The 20,898-nt window shown below is 49.7% G+C and overlaps 2 protein-coding genes across 4 annotated transcripts in view; one reads left to right on the top strand and one right to left on the bottom strand.

Annotated features, from left to right (window-relative positions):
• Window positions 1-20,898, top strand: part of LOC310671915 (rho guanine nucleotide exchange factor 11-like) — a 79,007-nt gene that overhangs the window by 10,572 nt on the left and 47,537 nt on the right. The window lies entirely within an intron of this gene.
• DTX3 (deltex E3 ubiquitin ligase 3) lies at window positions 918-20,179 on the bottom strand. 3 transcript variants are annotated; one of them, XM_083428314.1, is made up of 5 exons: window positions 19,753-20,179; window positions 13,605-13,679; window positions 7,623-8,356; window positions 3,915-4,132; window positions 918-3,389 (listed from the first exon to the last, which is right to left on the bottom strand). In XM_083428314.1, the coding sequence occupies exons 2-5, from the start codon at window positions 13,615-13,617 to the stop codon at window positions 3,314-3,316; spliced, it is 1,041 nt and encodes a 346-aa protein (XP_083284440.1). In that variant the 5' UTR covers window positions 13,618-13,679; window positions 19,753-20,179; the 3' UTR covers window positions 918-3,313. The 3 variants fall into 3 exon arrangements, with proteins under 3 accessions (XP_083284440.1, XP_083284441.1, XP_083284442.1); XM_083428315.1 differs by lacking the exon at window positions 19,753-20,179 and adding an exon at window positions 19,095-19,117; XM_083428316.1 differs by lacking the exon at window positions 19,753-20,179 and having other exon boundaries at window positions 13,166-13,606.

The following is a 20,898-nucleotide window of genomic DNA, read 5'->3' on the forward strand; positions in this document are numbered from 1 at the left end:
TAGAGTTGGAAGAGACCACAAGGGCCATCGAGTCCAACCCCCTGCCAAGCAGGAAACACCATCAGAGCACTCCTGACATATGGTTGTCAAGCCTCTGCTTAAAGACCTCCAAAGAAGGAGACTCCACCACACTCCTTGGCAGCAAATTCCACTGTCAAACAGCTCTTACTGTCAGGAAGTTCTTCCTAATGTTTAGGTGGAATCTTCTTTCTTGTAGTTTGGATCCATTGCTCCGTGTCCGCTTCTCTGGAGCAGCAGAAAACAACCTTTCTCCGTCCTCTATGTGACATCCTTTTATATATTTGAACATGGCTATCATATCACCCCTTAACCTCCTCTTCTCCAGGCTAAACATGCCCAGCTCCCTTAGCCGTTCCTCATAAGGCATCGTTTCCAGGCCTTTGACCATTTTGGTTGCCCTCCTCTGGACACGTTCGTTTGTCAGTGTCCTTCTTGAACTGTGGTGCCCAGAACTGGACACAGTACTCCAGGTGAGGTCTGACCAGAGCAGAATACAGTGGCACTATTACTTCCCTTGATCTAGATGCTATACTCCTATTGATGCAGCCCAGAATTGCATTGGCTTTTTTAGCTGCCGCGTCACACTGTTGGCTCATGTCAAGTATGTGGTCAACCAAGAATCCTAGATCCTTTTCACATGTACTGCTCTCAAGCCAGGTGTCACCCATCTTGTATTTGTGCCTCTCATTTTTTTTGCCCAAGTGCAATACTTTACATTTCTCCCTGTTAAAATTCATCTTGTTTGTTTTGGTAGGCAGGGCAAGAAGCACTGTGGGTCCTTGCAGACTTATTAGCGAGGCTGAAGGGGAAAAATGCCACCCCCTTATCAAAATAATAATAAACACAAGCACAACTGCAACACATAATTTCAGAAAAGATCAAGAGAACAAGTGTCGTATTTTCAGGTAACTCTTTAAAACAGCAAAGAAAGCCCCACTGTCCAAACTGCGCATCTGAGAGGAGCTCTCACCCGTAGGAGACAGTCTTGGAATTTGTCTATGCCAGAGGCGACAGGCTCACCTTTAGCCAAGAGATGTCCCCCACCCTCCCGCAAACACTCAACAACAGGTAGGCGCCAAAGTCCAGAGCGTACAGGCCGGCCAACAAGGGTCAGCAGGCCTGGCCAAGTCCCAAACGACACGATTTGTCCCAAACAGGACTTGGTTGGAATAATTACACAACAGCTGATATGCCAGCACAGAAGGTATATATGTATATATATACACACAAGGCATGGTCCACGAACGTTGCCACCCATCCTCTTCACAGGGCCGGTGGGCATGTCGCCTGTGCCCAGAGTCGAGGAGCCGCTGCTTTCTACGTTGAAAGGACAGTCCCAATGTTTCCAGAAAGTTCCACCAAATTGGGGTTGATGCCGATCCTGGAGATAGCAGCACAAGGAATGATGGGTGGGTGGGGTGCCAAGATGCCAGAGCCGCTCACTGACTAGCGAGGGGTTTGAAAGGAACAAGAGGCTGCGTACGAAAGGTCCCAGCACATAGGCCTCTTTCTCCAGCGTTGATCAGTTACCCAAAACAAATCCATGCTAATTCTGCTTCCCACTCACTCCAAGCCAGACCCCAGGGACTATACATTCTGCGCCCAAATGATACAAATTCTACAAGTGCATTTTGTTTAATTTTATTCTAATAGGCAGTCCCAAAAGTGTTAAAAATTCTGCGAGCGAGCTAGAGGGCACAGAGGGAGTGGAATGAAGGTGCAGAGAGGATTTTGGCCTTATTTTGGCATCCTCATGGGAAGAACAGAACCCTACCCCTTGCCCATAGTAGGAACATGAGATCCAGTGTGATCTAGTGGATATAACAATGTCCTCACAGGTGGGAGATCTGGATTTAAAATCCAACATCTGGGTAAACCACCAATTTTTCTCAAAAAGATATACACACTGTGCTCCTTCACTTGCTTTCTCTCGCTATACTGCTCTCATTTCACTCTAATTTTCATGGGTGCGCCTTCCTCACACCAGCAGTTTTCCTCCCAAACCTACTCAAGGCCAACATAATAGAAACAGGGCTGCAGAGGTCTAATTTTAACATCAACAGGGACACACAGATGGTGTGCAGAGCAGAACCTATGCGTGTAGCCAGGATTTATGTTGGGGGGGGGAGGGCAGAACTGAGCTACCTGTGGCGCGATTGGTCAGCTAGTTAAGTATTTTTATTTATTTACTTGATGGGGGGTAGTTGCTCCACCCATGGCAGAACCCTACTGTGATCTGTGGCTAAGCTCCCTGAAGTTCTTCTTCCAGCCTGGCTGTTATTACCAGAATCAACCCTGGCTGAAGTAAAAAATGCCTGAAGCATGAGGCAGGAAAGGCTTGGCTCTTCTCATCAGCATGCTCTCTTTGAAGTAAGTAAACAAACAAACAAACAAACAACCCCCTCTTGAAATGTGAATGGTCCAAACACAGGAGCAAACCTAAAACATTATGGGCCCTTCATCACATCTATTTTGGTCCAAGGAATGAAATCACTATGATGCAAGATGCAGTGGTAGAATTCTGGACTGTGTTACTACAGGTTGCAGGTGCCAGTGGAGATCTTATTTCTGAATGCTCTCCCATGTAAGACAACCAACAAACCTGCTTGTATTAACATTAGGCAAGTACCGTCATTACACTGTTTTAAACACCTTTTAAAAGCAGCAAGCCTACGCCAACATATAATTTAGTTGTATTTGTTTTTAAATTTATGCTAATTTTATCTGTATACCACTGATAATTATTTCACACTGTTTGTGTACACTACTTAGGAGAGTTTTGATTGAGCAGTATAAATTCTTCTAAACAAATAAATGCAGCAGTCTAGCACATCAGGGGGAAAGATTTTGCTGTAGCTCTCTTCCTGACATGCTTGTTTATTACATGCCTGGATATGGAGTTTGTTATTATTAATGTTATTTAAACCCACACAACATATTGTCATCAAATAAAAACAAAACCCCTCCCTGCAAACATTTCGAAGTGGTACAGTCCAGGACTCTACCAACTCACTCATTCTGTGTAATGTGCAGATTGACTTGAACTTTCTAACCCAGCCAATTCAAATGCAGGTCTCTAGCACAGCCTTCTTTCCCATGCCTCTGTTCCCAACTCCTTCCGGCAAGAAATTCCATTCAAAATGTCATCTCAGAATGCCCAGCACTTTGCATCCTGGGTCAAGATCACACTGTGAGATGCTTTGCTCTGAGAGATGAGGACGCTTTCTCCACGATTGCTGGACCAGGCAGAAACAACACACCATTCCTGGAGACACAGTGGCCGGGAGCAAGATCAGTCATTGGTGATGCCCTTGGCCCGCAGTTCCTCTTGCACCCGAGCAAGGTATGTAGGATCAGGGTAGCCAAACCTGGTGGGAAACGGAGATCAAATGTCATAAACTTATTTCAAGGCCCTGGCAATTTAGCTGAGTTTTACCACTTAGGTCAGTGATTTTCCAGATTTTCCACTTCTGACTGAGCATGGGGAACTGTGGGGAGGGGGTGGGGAGGACTCACTGCCCAGAGAAAACTAGCATATCAGGGGCATAAACTCAGCCCCCAGGGAACCTTCCATCCTTCTTTCTCTGGGGTTCAGGAAAACCAACTACGCACCTGGACCTTGAGCAAAAGGGTCCCAGAGTGGTCATGTGACAGAAGATGAATGTTAATGGAGCCAGAGAAAGCTCTTGCTTATTGCTGCCAGCTTCCTGAGGACTCTGTAATGTCTCTTAAACCCCACGGTTCTGGTTCTTGGAGTAGCTTGCTGAGAACCCGAACCCTTTCCCAAGCAGCCTCTAAAGTACTCACCTACCCTTGGTGACCCAACCTTCAATGCCACCCAACTTATCCCCCCTCCCTCTCCCCCACCCCACTACTCCATGACAGGTCCTTACAGCTGCGGTCCACCGGTGCAGTTGGTTTTGTGATGGATGTCGTTCCAGGTGATGACGTTGGCTCGGCCTGTGGTCATGGAGGTGCCGATGGTGAAAGTGAGGCGTTGGTCAAAGGCCTTGCGGAACAGCGCCAGCACCTTGTTGCCTTCGGGGCAGTCGGGCAGGTAGGCCACACGAGTGGTGCCTGGGTAGCGGACGCCAGGGTTGGGATGCTCCACCTGCAAAAGGTGAGCCAGGCATGGCAAGGAGAATCCATTGTTAACCTAAGAAGGTTGGTGAACTGGAAGGGCTGGGAAGCCAGGGACAAATGCCTGCTTAGGTTTAGATCACCCTGCTTCCACTGAGGCCTCTTGGTCCTCTGCAGAAATCTAAGATTTTTGGGATTCCTGAAGGCAGCAGCAGGAGGGAAAATGACACACCTCAGCTACCATTTTAAATCTTCTACCAGATTTTTTGGGGAGCAAAACGGCAGACCAAAACATGGGCTATTTATCACTTTCAAAGCAGGATTTCATTCTCTGCTACAATGCAGCACTCCATGAATGCATCGGGATGCGCATGGGACCAGGTGCATGTACCGTATATTTCGCCCTATAGGACGCACTTTCCCCCCTCCAAAAATGAAGGGGAAATATGTGTGCATCCTATGGGGCGAATGCAGGCTTTTGCTGAAGCCTGGAAAGCGAGAGGGGTCGGTGCGCACCGACCCCTCTTGCTCTCCAGGCTTCAGGAAGCTATCCGCAAGCCATGGGAGAGCTGCGCGACTTCCTGCCGGGCTCCCAAAGCTTGCGGACAGCAGCCTGCTTCCCGAAGCCTGTGGCGCGCAGCAGAGCGTGCCCGGGCTTCGGGCAGATATCCGCAAGCCTGGGGAGACCGTTGGGAGTTCCTGCCGGGCTCCTAAGGCTTGCGGATAGCAGCCTGTTCTGGGGGCTGGGGTCGGGGGAAGGTCAGGCTTCCCCTGTCCCAGCCCCGCGCCTGGGGGGGGGGAGAAAATACCCCCCCCCAAAAAAAAACTAGGTGCGCCCTATAGGGCGAAAAATACAGTAATTAAGATCAGGGCAGCTGAACAGTCACACAGAATGAGAGTGAGGAGGATGTGGCAGACTGAACCTCCAGCTTTGGTCTCCGACTCCTCCCCTTAGCCACGCAGCCCACTGAGAGGAGTCTCATTACCAGTCACCATCTCTCAGGCTCACTCCTACCTCACAGGGCTGTTGTGCGGATATAAGTCCCTTTGAGGAAGGGTGGAATACAAATTCAATGAACAACAATTAAATTGGGTGGCAATAGAAAAACACTATTTGGCACATTTTCCTAAGTTCAATGAATACACATTTGCATTCTAGATACCATCAAGAGAGTTCACTGGGATCGACAGAAATAATGCAGGGGGAGAAACTATACCTTGAACATATACCATTAAAAATGACTTTATATTGGTGCCAGCAGGGCAGGGATCCACTTAGCAGAGCCAGCAGGAAGGCCCACCAATGCAGCAGTCACACTCAAACACACCCTACCATCTAAAAGAGGCTCCACTCTGTGGATGGTGTGACCATTAAGTCCATGGTCCAAAATCACCTGACCAACTCTGGGACTTTATTATATTATCCTCCACTGACTGCAACAAGCATTTTTATTCCAGTAGCAAACACAACAGCTGCTAACAACAGAGCTTCCATTTGCATGCTGGGAACCTGAAGAGAAGACACTGTGAAAGCTCAATAAAGACATGTCCTCAGGCACACTCATGAAATTCCACACACCTGATTCTACCAAATACAAAGTAGGAAATGCCATGAAAAACCATTTTGGAAAAGGAATTATCTGTGGGATTGAGTGTGGGTATGTATGAATATTTTTAAGGATTGTATGAAATGTATGTTTGTATATCCATAATATGTATGTATTAATGTTGAATTATTTTAATAATAAAATATTTGCGTGGTTAAATTTTTTTAAAAATAAAAAATAAAAACCATTTTGCTTTATCCCAAAGCTTTGGAAACTTTTTAGATATTGTACTCTTTATCCCGAAATGGTGTTTTTCTTGACTGAAAGTTACTTTGGCTGGCTGGATCGCCACATGCACTTAACTTTGGCAGTCCATCTGCTGGGAGGCACGGTCACGTCTCTGTTCACTCTACTTCTCTGCTTTCTTTTCTCTTTTCTGTTTTCTTTTCTCAGTCACTTCTCTTTTTTCTTCACTTCCCTCTGTAGCCCCCTAGTCTTGTGCAATGGCCCTCCCTTTACAATATTTTCACCTGGGGCCCCCTTGTAATATCCTGGGGCCCCCAGGGGGCCATATGGCCCCTGCTTGAGAAACACAGCTGTACCCCATGTTCTCAGCTCCCCTCCAGGAAGGAGAAGACACCATTCACCTTCAATCTACATGCAACCCACTCAAAGGTTTTTCTTTTCCCATCCCCTTCCAATGTCCAGCTTCAAGGCTCCTCTCAAATCCTCATGTTGTCTCTACACCCTGAATTTTCCTATCACTCCAGCTCCCACAGAACTAAGAGTCATCAGGAAGAGGGAATCCTGTCACTATAGCCCATTTTGCATGTTAGTAGCACCTACAATTATCCCCAGTGTGAAGAGGAACACAAGGCTGTGCTTGCTGGCGGTTCCCACTCTGGCCCCACTTGAACTATACAAATAAAGCAGAATCGTGTCACTTTAAACAGTTATGGGTTCCCCTAAAGTCTCCTGGGAACTGTAGTTTGTTAGGCGACCCCTATCCCCCTCACTGAGCTACAATTTCCAGAGTGGCTTAACAAACACTTGAAGAGGGAACTCTGGAGATTTTAGCTCCCTGAGGGGAATATTGGTCTCAGCACCCTTAACAAACAACAGCTCCCAGAAGTCTTTGCAGGAAGCCATGGCTGTTGAAAGTGGCATGACACTGCTTTAAATGTAGACTGCGGATGACACCCCTGTCACAATCCACGCATTGGTTAGGGAAATCAGAAGCAGAAAGCCTGCTCTGTATGCCCTTGTGGGATTTAGGAGTCTGAGCAATCAGGGGCTTAAATTGTGCCTACGCGACTGCAGCAGGCTCCCCACTTTAGACACGACACGAGGACAGCAGGGAGGCTGGGCTGGCAGCCAACACAACACCGGACGAGAGAGCCAGTGAGTTTGGCCTTGCTCTCCCACTCAGACAATGATAATAGGTGACTAATCCTATGCAAGTTTACACAGAATTTAGCAGGTCTCATTCCCATGTGACTGTGCCCAGGATTGCAGTCAAGAAATATGAAGTGTGTGGGATGGGGGGCAGAACAGACAGAAGCAGAGCCAATTGCCATCAAGCTCTATAGAGCAAAGTGAGGCTGCAAACAGTATTGCGGGGGGGGGGGGGGGCAAAACTGCCTTCCTCCAAGTAACAAGGGGGCAACCAGGAACAGGTTTAGATTCCCATCCCAATGGTGCTTCTCAGAAACCGCTTTTAGCATGACCCACAAAAGCAAATAGTTGACTCACTTATGAGGATATATATATATATATATATACACACACACACACACAGTGTATGTGGGGGTACCGCTGTGGGGGAAACAAAACATGCCCCTTGCCCTGACACTAGGTGCCCTCTCCTCCACCGCATGTGCCACAATGTGTCTCAGTGCAGTGAATGCGCCCCCTGACAACACTTCCCTGGCCCTCACAACCACAGCCATGAATACAGATAGAGACCCTACTTACTCCTTGTATGCCAGGTGGGAAGACATACTGGATGATGATGGTGCCATATTTCTCATAGCCAGGGAGGAGCAGGCTTGAGTCCTTGGAGACCAGCATGCGCCCGTTCTCCGGCTGGTTGCCCACCAGCTGCCCATAGAAACGCCCACACATAGGGCAGGCCTTCTTGACTTGCAAGGCCCGAGTGATGCAGTCCTCGCAGAAGGAGTGCTTGCACTTCTCCAGAGTCTTAATGTTCTGGATCTCCCCCAAACAGATGGGGCACTGGCTGTCCTGTTCCTCCTCCCCTCCCCGCGAGCAGCTGGCCACACCTCCGCTGCCGCTGACCACTCTGGACCCGGAGGTCTGCTGCCCTCTGGATATCAACGCAGCCCCTCGGCGGTGAAGCTCCACAGCGCCGTGCTCTCGGCTCTTCTCCATTAAGGCCATGCAGCCCATCAGCTCGCTCTGGCGCTGGGCCTTCTTCAGCTCCTTCTCCGTCTCCTTGAGCAGGGCCTTGAGGGCTTTGCGGGCCAGGTAGAGGCCGTTGCTCGGCCCGTGGGCAGGCAGGGTGATCTGCAGCACGTAGATCTCAGAGGTCTCGCCATCAATCAAGATGCCGACCTTGTTCTCCTCCTTCAGCTTCACCAGCTTGGCTGGGCTTTCCTTGGTCAAGAAGTCCCAGACGTGTTTATTTACCGTGAGCCTATTCTTGGTGGTGCCTCCGCAAGCGGCCATCCTGGATAAAACAAACGATACTGGAGAGAGAGAGAGAGAAGGAAGAAGAGAGTCATCAGAGCTGCAGAAAGTGGCTCCAGGCAGGATTAAAGACAACCAGACACTCACATTCAGCCCTTCTCATCATCGGAACAAAGCTGGTCAGGACTTGAAGGCTGTTATTGGTCTGCTCTGATAAAAGTTTTTTTGGTTTTGCTGAGCATGACATATACTAGAAACCCATTAGCAGACCCCCAGATATTCAAAATCCCTTCGTCTTTGTTCTGATTCAACACATCCGTACTACCTAATCCCATCTTAATACAACCCTGTGTCAAGCACTCCCAGAATGTTTGAATAATCAGAAATCTAACTAGGTTGGGGGAACCCAGGATTTTAACAGCTCGTTTTACTATTATGAAGCGGGTGGGGAGAGGAAAGGGATGGATGCGTGCCTCATGTGCAGTTCTGCCCTGACAGAAGGCTTAGCCTCCGGGGGGTGGGGGCAACCTACACACGTTCTTGTTGGGCTTCAGTTTGCATCATTCCTAGCCAGCATGGCCAGTGATGATGGGATTTGTAAGTCCGGTAATGTCTGAGGCCTGCAGGCTCCCCAGCCCTGATTTAAGCGGTTACAGCTATAGTGGATTGCCTGGATTTTGTTTGTTTCAAGAGCAGCCTACTGCTGCACAGTGTTGCTGTTCTTCCTATCACCCCCCCCCCCCCGATTTCTCTGAGTCCATGAAGTTGCAGGGTAAGAGACATAACAAACACAGGGAGCCGCCTTTCACAAGGTCACACTCTCTGCCATCTGGCCTTGCACCGCCAGGCTGACAAACAGCTCTACAGGGTCTTAAGCAGAGGCCTGTCTGCTCCCAGGTTATATTTTAAGTGGAAATGCCAGGAGGGATTGAATAGGATGCCTTCCCCATGCAAAGCTGTGGGTCTTCCCTGGATACCGAGTCATGCACAGAGCACTTCCACTTTGTGGCAAGTGACCAGCCGTTCCCACAGTGCAACTTCCTTCTAGTCAATTAGTGTGGGAAGCAGTCAAATGTTTAAAGCATCAGCTGCACAATAAGGCATGGCTTTCCTCCTGACTTTAGGGCAAGGGGTAGAATTCAATGTTGGGCTGAGTGGGGTATGCATGCATGGAACGAGAGCCACTTCTGCAACAGGACTCTGCCCCCCCCCTCTCCTTCCCAAGTGCGCTGCCAAAACCTGTTCTAGGGGTTCCCCCAACCCTCCAGAGCACATTTTGGTGTGCAGAGGTAGGGGAGGGGGGAGAGTACCCCACTGTGCAAGTGGACATTGTCCCATGCATTCAACTATTAAACTATAAAGACTGCAGGGTTTTGAAATAAAGGACATCCATTATGATCTTGTTCTGAAATGGCCAACAAGCCTTTCAAAATAAATCTGTACTATCTACTCCTTTAAGGGGCATTTGGCAAGCTTAAGCAGAGCATTACTGGGTAATTAGAACCCACCAGCAATCCATGAGGAATAAAAGATTAGTAAAAAAGATTCCAAAGCCTTTTGAGAGACATCATCTTGGAGAGGAATCCAGAGAGACAGCCTAACAGGACAGAGGAGGTGGAATATACCCAGCTCTTAATAGCCAAAGTATATTACAACCCCAAGCATATTTATTCAAAAGACATCCTCAAAAAGTTCAGCTTGTTCTCTTATAAACTGTTTTTGAAACATCTGGAAATGGGGTTATCGTTGTATTATTTTTATATATATATAAATTACCACTGAAAGAACACCTGCCAAAAGTTTGCTTTTTCAAGTGCATAAAATGCTGCTTTTTAAATGTTTGACATTGTGGAGTTGTTCCCTAACTTTCTATAATGTCAGCATAATTTGTTGTTTTTAATTGTTGTTTTGATGTCTTTCACTGATTTCTCCAGCACAATTCTCACAGGGCAGTTAGACATAACTGCCCTTAGTATGTGATAAGACAGAGGCAGCTTTATTGTTTCATCCAGATCGACCCGGTTACACGAGAGACTGCCTTATCTCTTACATGCCCAGTAAGTCACTGAGTTCCACAGGGGAGTTTTCCCTTCAAGCTCCCACATCAGATATCAGAAGCCTGCTCCAATGGAACTCAGAAGAGATACTACTAGTGTGGCTGCCTCTGTTCTGTGGGAAAGTTTTCCTGTCAAGACACAACAGGTGCCCACTAGCTGTACTTTCTGGGAAAAATTGAAACTATTTTTGTTTCAACAAGCCAAATAAAAAGGCCTCTGCTTAAATGTTCATTCTGTGAGGTTTCGAAACCTACACTCTGTTCTTTTTGTGCTGTGGTGCCTTGAGAAATGCACGTGGAAGGTGATCCACAAATTAATAAATAACAGCCACAAGTATGAAAGAGAATGACCCTGAATAATAGACAAAACTTACCGGTAACTAAAATTAGGCAGCCATCAAATACCTACTATGCGTGCTGGAGGAAAGAGGGAAGTGGCCAGAGGACGTTGAATTTGTTATTTCCCAGAATATAAGAAGCAAAATAAAACTGCTGCCCCTGAAATGATGTGTGGAAAGTGTGCTATCCTGCTTGCAGGCCTCCCATATGTATTTGGCTGGCTACTGTGAGAGCCGAATGCTAGACCACATCCATCTGATCTAGGCAGGCTCATCTTATGTAGTCCCTTGGCCCAGGACTTCTATTCCAAGCACAGAAGCCATGCATGGTGGAGCCAGTCAAAGCCAAATAGCAGAGAAGTGGCTTCCCAGATGCCCTTGCTAAATCTGCCTCCACTGCCAGTTGCCCTAGGTATCCCCTACTCTTCTTGGGCCTCATGGGGTTACAATGGAATTTTGGTGCCTGGGAGGCTAACAATCTCCAGAATCGGACACGAGTTCACTGGGTGTGTCTTGGCGGTGGCAAGTGGTGCCCTCAAGGCAGGGCCATTGGGCAGAAGACCAGGGCTCCACTCAGGAGAACAGGTAGGCAGGCCACACCCCAATGCAGCAGGGCTTGCTTACTGAATTCACTTTAAAATGTAAGTTACACACCTTACCATCCCCTCTCCTCCAGATCATTTAACCCAGAGTGAGGGCTACAAGCCCAGAGTCTGAAATGACTTAACTGTACCACTGAGAATTCCCTTCCCTTTCAGATTGAGTCCAATCCTAGCCTTGTTAAGGCTATGTTCAATTAGGACATGGATAGGCAAACTAAAGCCCAGGGGCCGGATCCAGCCCAATCGCTTTCTCAATCCGGTCCAGGGACGGTCCGGGAATCAGTGTGTTTCTACATGAGTAGAGTGTGTCCTTTTATTTAAAATGCATCTCTGGGCTATTTGTGGGGCATAGGAATTCATTCATCCCCCCCCAAAAAAAAATATAGTCCGACCCCCCACAAGGTCTGAGGGACAGTGGACCGGCCCCCTGCTGAAAAAGTTTACTGACCCCTGAATTAGGATTACCCTCGTCCATTTCCCCATCTTTTTTTTTTTTTTAAGTGAATAAATGCTCAATTACAGATAGCTGTTTTCAGGAAGAATGGGATAAAGGACCCTGTGATTTTAGTGTATGCCACCCCGAGGTTGATGGCGTCCCCCCCCCTGCTTTTCTGAAGAGCGGCATAGAAATTCTCAGAATAACATACAGTTAAGAATGCCATGTAAAATACATGGAGAGTAATAACCAGCTGGCAAGGCAGCCATGAAAGCAAGGATTTAACACAACTCTGGTGAAACTGCAACAGAATTGTGACAAGTGTGAAACATTATGACCAGCGTCTATGATTTGCAGCGGTCTTCTTTCTACACAGTGGCCCCTATCCAGGTGGTCACTGCATCTGGGCTTTACATTTAAAATGAATCAATAGTTATACGTTCTGCTCCACTGCCCCATTTTTTTTTCTGCACTTTGGAGTTTTCATTTTAATACCTCCAAGCAAACATTTTTATAAATCGCCATCACCACCCCACACTCTCAAAACTGGGCATTAAAAACAGTTCATAGGCAGACTGAAACCCCGGAACCAACAGCAGAACTCAACGCTTGTTCCCAGACAAATACACACTCACAATAAATTAACCTGTTCAAGCAGACTTTGCAAGCCTTGTGCCCTGCAGATGTTATGGACTACAACTTCCACCAGCACATCTAGCAGCAGTTGGTGGAAGTTACAGTCCAAAACATCTGCAGGGCACAAGGCTGGCAAAGGCTGTGTTAGCATAATCAGCCACCTTCATCCAACTAGACTAAAGATACACCTCTTTGGCATAGAGGGTAGAGATGGGCCAATGTCGTGGCCCTCCAGATGTTGCTGGTCTCCATTTCCCATCAACCCTGACCATTGACCATGGCTGGGGCTGGTGGGAGTCCAATGGCATCTGGAGGGCTACAGGTTGCCAACTCTTGCAGGAAGGTCTGAGATATGAAGAAGAGCACATTGCCCTCTAAAAGCGGGGGTGGGTGGGTGTGTGCCACATGGGAGATGTGCAGTTACCTTCCCAAAGTTTAGAGGGGAAAATAGCAAGTCTGCCTGTTGCCTTGTCTGTCTCTCTCTTGCACACACACAAATGTTCTCAGAACCACGCAGCAGTGGTATAGTGTTAAATTTTGATATTCAGGCAATCTTCATACCCATGTACTATACACCCCAAGACTATACAACCAAAAATCAAATTTTGACCAATGCAACCATTATTACTCCAAAACCAAGCCAGTTCCCCCGCCCCCCTCAACCCCTGCCTTGCCCAGTGGAGTATTCTAGTGGCCTCAAAAACTTGCTCACTATTTCGTCAAAGTTCCATTAGTCCTAACTAAGGGATTCTGGAACGCCACTCCTGCCAGTTTACCCCTTGGACACACATGCGACTTACCTGCTCCTTTCCTTTGTTAGTTCGGTGGGTTTCTCTCTGGGTGGAAAAGAACACTTCCTAATCTGGCATGCAAAGGATTAGGCTCATAGCACCCCAAAGAGAGGACACCATCACCTTTGCCCTGACGCTAAGGGGCAATCGATTTGGTCCCTTCTCCAGAGTTACCCAGAAAGAAGAGGGGTGCCTCTGCGTCGAGGCCTCAGGCAGAAGGATGCACCCCTGCGGGCGACGACGGCAGAGTCAAGGGGCCTTTGGAGCTAATGGGAGGATGTGGAATTCACGTCCGTGGGACACAAAAGAACCCCAAGAGCCCAGGAGGGAGGGAGAGGGAGAGGGAGAGGGAGAGGGAGAGGGAGAGGGAGAGGGAGAGAGAGAGAGAGAGAGAGAGAGAGAGAGAGAGAGGTTTCCTTCCCCCGCGCCGGAGATCGCAGCACCGTACCTGGCGAGCCCATGGGAGAGGCTGAGCGCGAGGACCAGCCGGATGTGGGAGTTCAGCCGAGCTGCGAATCAGAAACTGCAAAGGGAAAGAAGGGGGCGGGTTAGGTCGCGGCTGCGCCGAGAGGGAAATTGCGCGATATTTTTAGCTGCCGCGGACGAGCTTCTCTTCTTGCGCCCGAGCGCAGCGCTCCATCCAGAAGCGCGCCTGGGCAAGCGCTTCCTCAAGCCTGACTGAGACAAGGCCTTCACCTTCAATATCCCCAAAAACCTTTTCGTCTCGCCTGTTTACTGCCAAGAGTTCAATGCGTCTCACTACCTAGAGAGTTTAAAGATTGCCGTTTTGCCTCACGTTACCCGGGCATTTCCATTTTGCTTTCGGGCGCAATCCTAGGTACACTTACCTGGAAGTAAACCACGCAGAACTCCGCCATGCATAGGATTGCGCTGGAAAGGATTAGGGCAGATCAGCATCTGCTTCTGCACTTGAGGCGCAATCCTGTCTTTGTCTACCAGAGAGTTTAAAGAGGTAACACCCTCAACTAAGAGGGTTATAGGATTGCAACCTTACCGTGCTTATGAAGTTCAATGAGAGTTAGGTGCTTGTGTGTACAAGATTGCAGCTTTAGTGATTTGTAAAATTCGGCCTAATAAAGGATTGTTTCACTGAGCCTTTTGGGATGCAGAAGTTCTTCGCTCCTGAATTTGTCTTCAGAGCACGAGTCCAAATTTAGAGTTTATGCAATAGTTTTATTCTTATTTCACTACAACATATATATTCTGACTTCTGTGTGATATTAAATGAGCTAGTGACACAATTTTAAACTGCAAATGCAAAAATAGCATTACAATAAGGAATTAAGGTGCCACAGTGTGTGTGTGTGTGTGTGTGTGTGTGTGTGGAGAACTTGCCCTTACCATCATGTACTGGCCACAGCTCTTCCTTACACACCCAAAGAACAAAGCTTAAGATGGGCTAGTGGTTAGATTAGACCTATCTGTAACCCAGGGATGCGGGTGGCGCTGTGGGTAAAAGCCTCAGCGCCTAGGGCTTGCCGATCGAAAGGTCGGCGGTTCGAATCCCCGCGGCGGGGTGCGCTCCCGCTGTTCGGTCCCAGCGCCTGCCAACCTAGCAGTTCGAAAGCACTCTCAGGTGCAAGTAGATAAATAGGGACCGCTTAGTAGCGGGAAGGTAAACGGCGTTTCCGTGTGCGGCTCTGGCTCGCCAGAGCAGCGATGTCACGCTGGCCACGTGACCCGGAAGTGTCTTCGGACAGCGCTGGCCCCCGGCCTCTTAAGTGAGATGGGCGCACAACCCTAGAGTCTGTCAAGACTGGCCCGTACGGGCAGGGGTACCTTTACCTTTTTATCTGTAACCCAGAAGCTGGTTTTGAATGCTCATTCTAAGGTATCCTTGCCTGTTCTGCTACCACAGACCATTAAAATAATCACTTAAGAGCCTTCTCCCAATTACATCAGTACTGCCCCATTCTACTGCATTATTATTGTCTCATCTGCACTACACATTTAAATCAGTATCGCTCCGTGCCTGGCGTGCTCTGGTCCATGGGGTCACGAAGAGTCGGACCCGACTGAACGACTAAACAACAACAACCACTTTAAACAGTCATGGCTTCCAGGGCCGTCTTAAGCATATCTGGTGTCGTTCCGGCGCTGGTGCCCACCCCCACCCCACCCCTGGTTTCCAATAGTTTTTTAGGAAGGACGGTGCTGCCGGTGGGGCTGGAGGCGGGCAGTGGCTGGAGGGTGGCTCCTCCCGCAGGGAAGAGGCAGAGGCTGGAAATGGCGCCTCCTGGCTCAGCTGGCCGCTTCGTGCCATGGTGGCCACGGCAGATGGAGGCTCCGGGCACAGCGCTGCTTTGGTGTGGCATGGCGGAGGCAGGCGAGGGTGGCGAGCTGATGCTAGGAGATGCCACGTCCAGCCTCTGCCTCTTCCCTGGCACCCTCCAGAACTTGGTGCCCTGGTGCCCCATGCCAGTAGCCTCTATGGGTAAGATGCCCCTAATGGCTTCCCCCCAAGTATCCTTGAGTTCGTTAAGGGTACTGAGAGTTGCTAGGAGATCCCCATTCCCACCACAGAGCTGAAAACCAATCCCCAAAGATGATGGCAGGGTCATATCACTGTACAGAGTTGCTGGGAGCTATGTAGAATACCCTGGCGTGGCGTGCTCTGGTCCATGGGGGTCATGAAGAGTCGGACGCAACTAAACGACTAAACAACAAGAAGAACATGTAGAATACCCAGCGCAGACCTGGAAGAGGAAGAGGTCTACTGACATCCTGACTGGAGCTCTTTCAAGTGCAACTCTTGGATGACCTCAGACATGGCTGGAAAATGCTTTTGGTGGCGTCGTGTGGGTGGGTGCTGCAATTCATCAAAAGTTTCTTTGCCTGGAAGAGAGCCTTACTTCACCATTTCCAAAGCCAATCTTGCAGGAACATTGGTTGGTTCGTGAGAAAAAGCCACCATTCTACCTATTTTGTGAAAGCTTGAACAAATCTGCAACAACTGCCTATGTAGCAAGCTCAACTCACCTGGATTTCCTTCCAGTTCTGGGGGTAGACCAGGTACAAATCTCACTTGCAGGGCTCTCTACCTAAGTAAGGGGGATGTTTTCATGGGTGTAATGTTGTAACTCGCTCTTGGATCCCTTTGTAGGCATGAAGAGCAGGCTATAAATATCTGAAGTAATTAGTAAGTTTTATTGGAGAGGGCTATAGCTCAGTGGTAGAGCACATGCCTTGCCTGAAAAAGGCTCCAGGTTCCACCTCTCGTGTTTGGGAGACTCTCCTGAAATCCTGCCTGTCAGTGTCAACAATACTGAGCTAGACTGGTGGCTGCAGCCAATGGTCTGACTTGGTATAAGGCAGCTCCCTATGTTCCTAAATGCTGAGATCCCAGGTGCTGCAAAGCTTCCTTGTCCTGGAAGTCTTTATGGAGCTTTTGCCTGGACCAAATTGGGGAGGGGGGAACAAGAAGGAATGAGGGCAAGAGATGGTGAGCCAACTCTCTTCCTGCTGCATAGGTCACCACACCACCCTTTCCAAATACACTAGAGCTGAGGAAACAAAACAAAAACCCATCGAGATCACACAAAAATCAAGTAGGTCTGTGCAGTCACTTGTGGTTTGGAAGGATCTTGAAGGAACAAACCCAGCTCATAATGAGTTCAACTCTACAACTAAACAGTTGAGAACTCTACTACGACAACAACAACCAACCAACCAACCAACCACACACACAGTTTTCCATCACCACAGGCCAGGCACCATACAGGAAACACTACTAACTCAATCCTAACAGCTGCACTGAGTCATTATTGGATCTTTAGTAGAGGGAAAACACCACCACAGGATTTGGGAATACTGGATATGCCTTGAAAGATCACAGGGGAACAGTTGGGGTGGGGTGATTTTCCATCTCTATTTTCTGGTACCATCAGTATGGAGGCCAAGGCATTTACCCTTTGTCAACAGCAACACCACAGGTAGCCTTTAATCCTCTGTACCAGCAAATATGGGACAGCCAGTGAGGGCAGTCCAGTAGCAAAGGACCCAATCTTAGAATCATAGAGTTGGAAAGGACCCAAGGGTCATCTAGTCCAACCCCCTGCAATGCAGGAATCTCAGATAAAGCATCCAGGACACATGGCCATCCAACCTCTGCTTAAAAGCCTTCAAAGAAGGAGAGCCCACAACTTGCCAAGGGAGACCGTTCCTCTGTCAAACAGCTCTTACCTTCAGAAAGTTCTTCCTGATGTTTAGTCAGAATCTCCTATCTTGTAACTTCAAGCCATTGGTTCAAGTCCTACCATCCAGAGCAGGAGAAAACAAGCTTGCTCCATTTTCTTTGTGATAGCCCTTGAGATATTTGAGGATGGCTATCATATCTCCCCTCAGTCTGCTTTCCCCCCAGGCTAAGCATACCCAGCTCCTTCAACCTTTCCTCATAAGGCTTGGTTTCCAGATCCTTGATCATCTTGGTTGCCCTCCTCGACACATGTCAACATCCTTCTTAACTTTCCAGAACTGGAAACAGTATTCCAGGTGTGGCCTGACCAAGGCAGAATAGAATGGTACTATTACTTCTCTTGATCTGGACACTATGTTGATGCCGCCTAAAATAGCATTAGCTTTTCTTTGCTGCTGCATCACACTGTTGACTCATTTTCTTAGCTTGTGGTCCACCAAGATGCCTAGAACCTTTCCACCTGTACTGCTAGTAAGCCAGGTGTCCCCCCATTCTATATTTGTGCATCTGGTTCTTCCTGCCTAAGTGCAGAACCTGACATTTGTCCCTACTGAAATTCATTTTGTTAGCTTGTGCCCAGTTCTCCAATCTGTTAAAGTCATTTTGAATTCTGATTCTGTCTTCTGTGTTAGCTACCCCTCCCAGTTTGGTGTCATGAGCAGATTTGATGAGCATCCCCTAAATTCCTTCATCCAAGACATGTATAAAGGCGTTGAACAACAACGGGCCCAGGACACAACCTTGCGGCACCCCACTTGTCACTTTTCCCCAGGGTGACAAGGAACCATTAATGAATACTCTTTGGGTTCGGTCAGTCCACCAGCTACAAATCCACTTAACAGTTACCTTGTTTAGTCCACATTTTACGGGATTCTTTACAAGAATATTATAAGGGGGGGGGGGTTCAATTTATATTTCTGCCACTTGAGAATGGGGAATTTTAGCATGCATGGCTTTCCCCACCTCTGTGTCCTGATGAGAAATCATGCTTGTTAAAAGGGTTTTGTTTTGTTTTTTTGCATAGCCATGAAGTGTACAGCAGCCCTGCTCCCTATTTCATCTGGACACTTCTACCTACGTGACCTTGGGCACAGCAGGGCCTTTACATTTCAACAGGCCTCACCTGTACAATAAGGATAAAAGGCCCCAGCCCACCGCCACTGCGATGGAGGAAAAAGGAAAACAAACATGGAGTGGAGGGGGGAATAGAAGAAAAGAAAGCTACTGCAATTGGGTGGGGTTGGGGAGTGAGAGAGAAAATCACCTTTCAGGGTGGCTCCCTGCCCCTGGGTATGTGGGGGGTGAGAGAGATTTCTATATCAATCCATCCATCCCCCCCCCTCAAATCTGGGTGCAGCTGCCAGTCTTAGCAGGCTGCCTCCTCCATTCATCGGGGTTGTTTATCAAAGAGGAGGCCCAGCAGCCTTCACTCCCTTGAAGAAACCGGGATAAAAACGGAACAAAGGGGAAGGGCGGGGGGAGTTGGGGTGAAAGACAATGCCTGGGAAAATAAGGCTTTATTTCTCCATTCCTCTTCCACACGTCCCCGGCCCAGAGTGCGCATCAATACAGCTTCATCCCCATCCCCGCCCCAGCTCCAAAGAGCCCCCCACCCCACTGCACCCCGCCCTGTTTTCCAGAGCCCTTCCCCGCCACCCTCAGGGCGAAAGACCCGAAACACGACGCGCAACAGGGAATGACAAAATGTGTCCATCTCCGCACCTTCGCCTGATGAGAAACAAGGTGGGCAGTCAAGTTTCCTCCTCACTTGACCCAGTTCTGCCTCGGCCCAAGACCGCCTCGCCTGGGTGGGTGGGGGGGGCGGCCGAGGGAGGCGAATAGAAAGCGCTTTCCCTGCCCGCCTCCGCGATTCGGAGACGCCTGACAGGTAGACGAGCAGGCAGCGCGACGGGCTCCTCGTTACATAAAGCCCCGCAAACAAAAAGCCCCTCCGCGCCCCCCCCCCAAAGATGAGGGAACCCATTTGGTAACGTGCCCCCCCCCCGCCTGTGTGTGTGTACACAACGCAACCGCACGCGCGCACACCCGCCCTCCCCGCCAAACAACCCTCCCAGGCAACACCCCGCTGCAAAGCCAGCTGGCAGCAGCGCACAATGAAGATGCCGCCGCAGCTGCTGGCCTCGACGGCCGCCCGAATGTGCAGACGAGGCCCGGTCAATGCACCGCATTCTCGTCCTTCTTTTAACTGAACCGAGAAAAAGCAGCAGCAGCAACTGCAGCGCCAGCCCCGCACCCGCCGCCCGCCCGCCCGCCGCGCTCCCCGCGCAAAAAGCGCCGCGCTCTCGCAAGCGGGCTCCGCGCGCGCCCGCCCGCCCCCTCCTCTCCCCCCGGAGGCGGCGGCGGCGGCGGCGGCACCCACCATAGCGGAGCATCCGAGGCTGGCGAGGAAACTCCGTCCATCGGAAGCTTGGCCCGGGCTGCGCTGGCGAAGGCGGAGGAGCGGGCGAGCGAGCGGAGGACGACGACGAGGCGGCCTTTGGCGCGCCCAGGTGCCGCGGGGTTGCTGCTGCCGCCGCTCAGCGCCGCGCTCCCCGCCAAGCAGCCATCGCCGGGCGCGTCACGTGGCGCCCGCTTGGTGCCGGAATGGTGGTCATAGCCATAGCAACACCGCGACGTGGCTGCGGAGAGAGCGCGAGGCCCGGCCGGCTGCGCGCGCGGGAGAGGTGGGCGGCGGGAAGGAGGAGGGGGGGAAAGCGGCAGCAGCAGCAGCTCACGACATCCTCCTCTCACGGCCGCCCCACAGCTCGGAAGTGGCGACGCAGCCCGATCCTATCGCTGCGCCCCCTTGCTCAGAAACACGCCCCCCCCCCCCGTTACTGGGACCCGCGCCCAGTAAATTGGCAGCCCCCCTCCCCGCCCGCCTGGCTCTGCTTTTATCCAGAAGAGTGATGGAGGAGCTCTTACAATCACAATCGTTACAGGTGCAACCCCGTGCGCCCTCACTTGAGAATAAACCCCAGGGAATAAACCCGTATAGATGAATGGCACACTGCTCTGTATTGCAAGTGCCATGGAGCTCAAGGCAATCTTGGGATGACGCCACTCCTGTGGAAGCTTGCTCAGAAGTAAACCTGGAGGTGTCCTGTGCAGCTTCTGTCGTCTTCTCCATGATCTTCACAATCCCTTGCTAAGCATAGCTTGGCGTTAGCCTTCTATAGTAGTAGATCAGCAAGGCAGACGTAGGCCTATCTAGCTGCTTGCCTAAGGCCAGCTGGCAAGCCTGCAACTGGGACAAGATTTGAATCCAGGAACTTCTTGGCTCACATCCTCGGCTACTACACCAGCTCTCAGGCTAGCTATACTAATTTTCTGAATGGCTATAAAGATTGGCAGCAATGAATAGTAAGGAGGCCGCAGCAATGGGTATTTAGGCACTCTGTTTTAATTCATTTAGGCTCACTGCATTCCACCCGGGCACTCTTCGTGTTCCATGGAGGTGGGCACTTGGAAAAGCAAGAGACAGCATTTACATCTAATAACAGGAGAGCACGCTCCAGCAGCACGG

Source organism: Podarcis tiliguerta, assembly GCF_965153285.1.
Source record: "Podarcis tiliguerta genome assembly, chromosome: 2".
NCBI lineage: Eukaryota > Metazoa > Chordata > Lepidosauria > Squamata > Lacertidae > Podarcis > Podarcis tiliguerta.

Bases quoted from the DNA above. Each gene is read 5' to 3' on its own strand.
- DTX3 (XM_083428314.1), bottom strand. The intron at 4,133-7,622 runs GTAAGTAGGGTC...CACCTTTTGCAG, and splicing joins TCCCACCTGGCATACAAGGA to GTGGAGCATCCCAACCCTGG. The intron at 3,390-3,914 runs GTAAGGACCTGT...GTTTCCCACCAG, and splicing joins TGCACCGGTGGACCGCAGCT to GTTTGGCTACCCTGATCCTA.